The sequence below is a fragment of the Malurus melanocephalus genome, unplaced genomic scaffold (assembly GCF_030028575.1).
Source record: "Malurus melanocephalus ecotype Western Australia unplaced genomic scaffold, MMel_1.1 scaffold_1162, whole genome shotgun sequence".
Lineage (NCBI taxonomy): Eukaryota > Metazoa > Chordata > Aves > Passeriformes > Maluridae > Malurus > Malurus melanocephalus.
Window position 1 is genome coordinate 44,622 of NW_026624394.1, and position 7,639 is coordinate 52,260.

The 7,639-nt window shown below is 58.0% G+C and overlaps 1 protein-coding gene across 1 annotated transcript in view; it reads right to left on the minus strand.

Annotated features, from left to right (window-relative positions):
• The window catches only part of CXXC1 (CXXC finger protein 1), a 16,620-nt gene that overhangs the window by 3,063 nt on the left and 5,918 nt on the right, over window positions 1–7,639 (minus strand). The window contains exons 11-18 of the mRNA XM_057387245.1: window positions 7,247–7,436; window positions 6,396–6,551; window positions 5,542–5,568; window positions 4,825–4,971; window positions 3,847–3,954; window positions 3,016–3,200; window positions 953–1,160; window positions 3–160 (exon numbers count right to left, since the gene is read on the minus strand). Coding sequence (XP_057243228.1) covers window positions 3–160; window positions 953–1,160; window positions 3,016–3,200; window positions 3,847–3,954; window positions 4,825–4,971; window positions 5,542–5,568; window positions 6,396–6,551; window positions 7,247–7,436 — 1,179 coding nt within the window. The remainder of the gene's footprint in view (window positions 1–2; window positions 161–952; window positions 1,161–3,015; window positions 3,201–3,846; window positions 3,955–4,824; window positions 4,972–5,541; window positions 5,569–6,395; window positions 6,552–7,246; window positions 7,437–7,639) is intronic.

The window sequence follows — 7,639 nt, forward strand, 5'->3', positions numbered from 1 at the left end:
ACCCCCTGGCTCCCCCCAGCCCCCAAAATCCCCCAGATCCCGTGGACACCTTGGCATAGCAGCGCTCCATGTGCCGCAGGGCCACCTTAGGGTTGATGGGGTGGCCGCAGGACACGCAGAAGATCTGCAGGTCCGTGTCCTCGCTGTCCCCTTCCGTGCTCTGGGGGGACACAGGGGTCAGGAAGTGAAAATGGAAATGGGGGTGGGACCCACAGGCTGGGGACACCCAGGGTTGAGGGGCTCAAGGGGCACCTGGGTGGTCCAGAGAGGGGTCAAAGGGCTTGGGGGGGAACCAAATGGGGGTTCAGGAGGGACCCAGGGATGGGGGAGGGTCCAGGGGTTTGGGGGGACCCAGGGATCAGGGCAGTCCCAAAATTAAGGGGGGATTTGATAGGTTTGGGGACGCCCCAAGTGTCCATGAAGGATCGGGACGGATCTCGTGAATGACCCAAAATGGGGAGAATTAAAGGATTCGGGGACGCCCCAAGTATTCACAAGGGATCAGGAAATCTCAAGGACCCAAAGTAAAGGGAGAATTAAAGGGTTTGGAGGTCCCCAGGCCCCCAGGAAGTGTGTGGGGGATCTCAAGGACCCAAAATGAGGGGAATTAAAGGATTTGGGGACACCTGGGTGTCCAAAAGGGATCAGGGAGATCTCAAGATGATCCCAGAATGTGGAGAATTAAAGGGTTTGGGGACATCCAGGTATCCACAAGGAATGAGAGACCTCAAGGACCCCAAATCAGGAGAATTAAAGGGTTTGGGGTCCCCAGGTGTCCAAAAGGGACCAGGGGGTCTCAAGGACCCAAAATGAGGAGAATGAAAGGATTTGGGAGTCCCCAGCTGTCCGTGAAGAATCAGGGGGATCTCCAGGACCCAAAATGAGGAGAATTAAAAGATTTGGGGGTCCCCAAGCCTCGGGGAGCTGTCAGAGGGGTCCAGGGGGTGCCCACCTCCTCATCCTCGCGGGGTGGGTGCCCCTTGGCGCGGGCRATGAGCCCCTCGAGCTCGTGGAAGCGCCGCTCCATCTCCTGCAGCCGCAGCCGCGCCTGGTGCTGCTCGCGCCGGATGCGCTCCAGCAGCCGCTTGCCGTGCTCCTCGGCCACGCACGGGCTCTGCTGCCACTGCTGGATCCGCTGCGGCAGGATCTCGTAGATCCGGCTGGGATCGGGGAAAAGAAAGGGTTAACGGGGATTCTAGGATCTCTGGGACCCACTGCTGGATCCGCTGCGGCAGGATCTCGTAGATCCGGCTGGGATCGGGGAAAAGAAAGGGTTAATGGGGATTCTAGGATCTCTGGGACCCACTGCTGGATCCGCTGCGGCAGGATCTCGTAGATCCGGCTGGGGATTGGAGGGGAGAGAGGGTTAATGGGGATTCTAGGATCTCTGGGATCCACTGCTGGATCCGCTGCGGCAGGATCTCATAGATCCGGCTGGGACTGGGGAAAAGACAGGGTTAACGGGGATTCTAGGATCTGCTGTGGCAGGATCTCATAGATCCGTCTGGGATCAGGGAAACCCCTGGGTTAACAGGGGTTCCAGGATCTCTGGGATCCACTGCTGGATCTACTGCAGCAGGATCTCGTAGATCCGGCTGGGATTGGGGGAAAGAGAGGGTTAACGGGGATTCTACAATCTGCTGTGGCAGGATCTCGTAGATCCAGCTGGGATCAGGGAAGAGAGAGGGTTAACGGGGATTCCACGATCTCTGGGATCCACTGCTGGATCCGCTGCGGCAGGATCTCATAGATCCGGCAGGGATCAGGGAAAAGAGAGGGTTAATGGGGATTCCAGGATCTCTGGGACCCACTGCAGCAGGATTTTGTAGGTCCAGCTGGGGATCCAAGGGGAAAGGGTTAATGGGGACCCTGAGATTCCCTTGGGATCCGCTGCGGCAGGATCTCATTGATCCAGCTGGGGATTGGAGGGGAGAGGGTTAATGGGGATTCTAGGATCTCTGGGATCCATTGCTGGATCCGCTGCAGCAGGACCTTGTAGATCTTGCTGGGGATTGGGGAAAAGAGATGGTTAATGGGGACCCTGGGATCTTCTGCAGCAGGATCTTGAAGATCTGGCTGGGGATTGGAGGGGAGAGGGTTAATGGGGATTCTAGGGTCTCTGGGATCCACTGCTGGATCTACTGCAGCAGGAATCTCATAGATCTGGCTGGGGATTGGAGGGGAGAGGATTAATGGGGATTCTAGGATCTCTGGGATCCTCTGCTGGATCTGCTGGGGCAGGATCTTGTAGATCCAGCTAGGATGGGGGGAAAGACAGGGTTAATGATCCCAGGGATCCCTGGGATCCACTGCTGGATCCACTGGGGCAGGATCTCGTAGATCTGGCTGGGACTGGGCAGGACACAGGGTGCCCTGGGATCCACCATGACAGGATCTTGTACATCCAGCTGAGAATCGGGGCAGAAGGTTAATGGCGACCCCGTCATACTGGTGTGTACCATTCTCTACTGGTCTATACTGGTTTGTGTCAGTCTATGGAAATCATTATTCATCTGTACTGGTTTATACTGGCTCATACCAGTCTGTACTGTTGTTTATACGGGTTTATACTGATTTTTATTGTTCTATACTGGTTCAAGTCAGTCTATGGAAATCACTGCAAACCCCTACTGGATTATATTAATGTATACCAGTCTATACTATTCTGTACTGGTTTATACTGGTTTGTGTCAGGCTATGAAAATCCTTACTAATCTGTACTGGTCTACACTCATCTATACTGTTCTATGCTAACTTATACCTGCCTATACAATTCTGTACTGGTTTATACTGGTCTATATCAGTTGATACTGATCTGTACCATTCTATACTGGTTCATACCAGTTTATACCAGTTTACACTGATCTGTACCATTCTATACTGGTTCATACTGGTTTATATCAGTTTACACTGATCTGTACCATTCTATGCTGGTTTATACTAGTTCATAACAGTCTATACTGATTTATACTATTCTATACTGGTTCATACTGGTTTATACTGGTCCGTACTCACTTGGCAGCCAGCTTGATGCCRCAGGCCTCGCTGCAGTACTTGGAGGGTGGGCGTGCAGGCCGGGTGCAGCCAGGGCCCAGGCACTGGCCCAGCCCCGCGGGATCCCGCGCATCCGAGCGCTCGGGGTGGCCCCGGCGCTCCCGGTGCCGTGCCCGTTGCCGGTGCCGCTTGTAGCGCTCCTCCTTCTGCACCAGTTAGAACCAGTTAGCACCAGTTAGCACCGGTAACCTCCCAGTAACCACCACCACAGCCCAGTAACCACCCAGTGCCCTCCTAGCAGCTCCCAGTGCCATGCCCACTGCCGGTGCCGCTTGTAGCGCACCTCCTTCTGCACCAGTTAGAACCAGTTCGCACCAGTTAGAACCAGTTAGCCCCAGTTAGAACCAGTAACCTTCCAATAACCACCCAGTAACCACCACCACAGCCCAGTAACCACCCAGAGCCCTCCAGTTGCTCCCAGTGCCACATGCGCTGCCAGAGACAATTGTACCAGCTCCACCTTTTACACCAGCGACCTCCAGCTAGTGCCAGCAAGCACCAGTAAGCACCAATAACCACCCAGTCACCACCATCATGGCCCATCAACCACCCAGAGCCGTACCAGTGCCAACTGTACCACACCACCTTTTGCACCAGTGACTCCAGTCACCACAAGTCACCACCGGTCACCACCCAGAACCCTCCCAGTACCTCCCAGCAGCTCACAGTGTCGCTTGTATCACTTCTCCCTCATCACCAGCCACCACCAGCCACCACCAGTAACCACCCAGAACCCTCCCAGCAACCCCTGGAGCCTCCCAGTAATCCCCAGTAGCTCCCAGTGCTCCCCACCTTCTTGTCTGACTTCTTCTCGCGGCGCTTGACGTGCTTGACCTTGACGGCGCGCTTGCGCAGGACGGGGTCCAGGAACGGCGCGTCCTCGGCGTCRCTGAGCCACGGCTGGCAGGATGGGGACACGTTGGGGACACGCCCTGACGCACCTCAGAGTGTGCCCCACAGGCGGGGGACATTTGGGGACACGTGTCTGTCCTGACATGGCCCAAATGGGGACATTTGTTAACACATCCCTCTGACACAGCCCACACAGGGACATTTGGGGACACATCACCCGGGCATGGCCCACATGGGGACATTTGGGGACATGTCTGACACTCCTCAGAGTCTGGCCCATATGGGGACATTTGAGGACATCATCCCCCTGACATGCCTCAGAGCATGGCTGGTGTGGGGACATGCCCTGACATGCTAGGACACGCCTGGGAGCAGCACGGAGACACGCCCTGACATGCCAGGACATGCCTCGGAGCACGACGGAGACATGCAGAGACAATTTTGGGGTCCCAGGGCAGTCCAGAATGCCGGGGGAGCAGTTTAGGGTGCCTGGAGGTATTTGGGGTGCCTGGAGGTATTTGGCGTTCCCAGTGGGGTGCTTGGGGTGCCGGGGGGGCAGTTTTGGGGTCCCAGGGAAGCGGTTTTGGGTGTCTGAGTTTATTTTGTGTCTCAGGAGAGCAGTTTGGGGTGCCTGGATGTATTTGGGGTGCCGGGGGGGTGGTTTTGGGGTCCCAGAGTGTATTTGGGATGCCAGGTGGTGGTTTTGGGGTCCCGGGGGACAGTTTTACAGTGCCAGTGGGGTATTTCGGGTGCCTGGGGGCATTTTGGGGTGCCGAGAAAGTGTTTTTGGGTGCCTGGGTGTATTTGGGGTCCCAGGGGGCGGTTTTAGGGTCCCAGGGTGTTTCTGGGGTCCCGGGTGACAGTTTTGGGGTCCCGGGGTGTTTCTGGGGTCCCGGGGGGCGGTTTTGGGGGGCTCACCAGGCCGTGCTCGTCGAAGGCGCCGGCGCAGAGCTCCTGGTAGAGCCGGGGGTCGAGGGGCAGCTCCTCATCCGAGAGGCTCTCGGGGGGCCCCGGCCCCAGCTGCGCCTTCAGCAGCTCCAGGTCCCCCTCGCGCCCCCGCGCCAGCTGGGGGGGGGTCAGCACCGCCAGGGACCCCCTGGGACCTCCCCATGGAACCCCTGGGACCCCCCCACGGCACCTCGGGACCCCCCCAGGCTCCCCCTTGTGCTCCCAGGCCAGCTGTGGGGAGGGGTCAGCACCTCCAGGGAGCCCCCCATGGCACCCCCAGGACACCCTCATTTAGCTGGGGGAGGGGTCAGCACCGCCAGGGACCCCCCAGGACCCCCCGATGGCACCCCTGTGACCACCCCATGGCACCCTTGTCAGATGGGGGGGATGAGGGGGCAGCACTGCCAAGGACCCCCTGGCACCCTCAGGACCTTCCCAGGACCCCTTCATGGCACCCACGGGACCCCCCTGCACCAATTGGGGAGGGGGCAGCACCCACCAGGGCACCCCCACCCCAGGGACCTCCCCTCATGCACCCATGAGATCCCCCTGCTCCTCGCCCCAGGATTTTGGGGTGCCCTGACCAAGCCTGACCCTTCCCCCATCCCATTCTCAAGGGGATAAGGGGAGTCTAAGGGTCCCCCCTCCCCCACCCTCCCCTCCCCCCACCAGGGCCCAGTAACTCACCGAGGTGGGGAAGTACTTGTAGGACTCCTGTGGGGACACAGTAGGGACACGTCAGGGATGTGGCAAGGGTGACACACAGACACGAGACACAGAGACGTGGCAGGATGGTGACACAGGGACATGGAGATAAGGGGACATGGAACAGAGAGATACAGGAACAGGGCATGCTTGAGGACACGGAATAAAGTGACAAAAGGATACAGGACAAAGACATACAGGGACGTGGGATGCTTGGGGACACACCAGAGGCACAGGACAGGGTGACACAAGAAAAGCAGACAGGGAGATACGGGGACATGGTACACCTGGGGATGCATGAGCGATGCAAAACACACTGAAAATGTGTCAGGGACAAAGGACAGGGTGACACAGGGACATGGGACAGGGTGACAGAGGGACACAGAACAGGGTGACAAAGGGACACAAGAACATGGTAAAATTGTGACAAGAGATGTCACAGACACAGGACAGGGTTACAAAGGGAAAAAGGACACGGGACAGGATGACAAAGGGACAAGGAATAGTGACAGAGTGACATGACAAGGGGAGCAATGACAGCCACGCTGGGGACACGCTGAGGCCACCCCAACCCTGTTAAACTGACCAACTGAGCACACGGTGAGGCCACGCTGAGCACACACTCAGGACATGCCAAGGACACACCAAATCCCATGCCAACACCACGCCAGACCACGCCAGGCCACACTGACCCCTTCAAGCATGTCATGGCCACACCAACCACACCCTAAAACCACGCCAACACCACGCCAGAACCACGCTGAGCCCAGAGCTCACCACACACACACTAAGGACACGCTAAAGACACGCCAAGGACATGCTGAGTCCCCACTCACCCGTGCCCGCAGCTGGCACTGCCGCAGCCGACACTTCTGGCGGATCTTGTTGGGGCCCCCGAATTTCTTCATGTCCCGGCAGAAATCACACTGCCCGCAGTCCTCGGGGCGCCGGCACGCCTCACACTCACCACACATGCGGGCTGAGCGCTTGATCTGGGGGGAAATGGGATCAGACACCCCAAAACCTGCCCAGGGACACCCCAAAACCCACCCATGGATACCCCAAAATCCGCCCAGGGACATCCCAAAACCTGCCTCGCATTCGCCGCACATGCGAGCTGAACGCTTGATCTGGGGGGAAATGGGATCAGACACCCCAAAACCCACCCAGGGACACCCTAAAACCCACCCATGGATACCCCAAAACCCACTCAGGGGCACTCCAAAACACACATGCGAATACATCCCAAAACCTGCCCATAAATACCCCAAAAATCACCCATGGATACCCCAAAAATCACCCATGGATACCCCAAAACCCACTCAGGGACACTCCAAAAAACATGCAAATACACCCCAAAACCTGCCTATAAATACCCCAAAACCCACCCCCAGCTTGCACTCCCTATACATGCGAGCCAAGCGCTTGATCTGGAGGAGAAATGGAGTCAGGCATCCCAAAACCCGCCCAGGGACACCCCAAAACCCACCCTGGGAAACCCCAAATACCCCCCAAACCACCACCCATAACGACCCAGCGCTCTGGTGTCCCCCCAGTCCCCGTTCTAAAGGACTCAGGAGCTCCAGGACCTCCCAAATTCCTTCCAGACCTTGGGTCCCACCCCAGTTATGGGGTCCCACATGGGGAACCGATCACAAAACCATCCCCAGGACGCCCCAGAGCCCACCTTGGCAGCCCGGCCCTGCTCCAGCTCCTGTCCCTTGGCCCCCTCGTGCTCCTTCTCCCGCCACTTCTTGTGCCGGTACCGGATCTCCAGGGACGGGTCCTTCTCTGAGGAGGGGATCAAAAAAGGGGTCAGGGGGACCGTGACCCCCCAACCCGGCTCCCACCCCCAGTCCCACCCCTGCTGCTGACCCCTTCACTAAAGGACCCCCACCTCCCCCTCCCAAACTCAGCCCAGACCCCTCCCAAAACCAGGATTTTGGGATCCAGGACCCCAAAAAAGGACACCGACAGCTGCCCATCCCCTCAGACCAGACTGAGATTTCTGTGATTTTCCAGAAACCACCTAGACCCCCCAAAGTGACCCTGGATCCCCTCAAAGCAGCTCCCCAGCTCC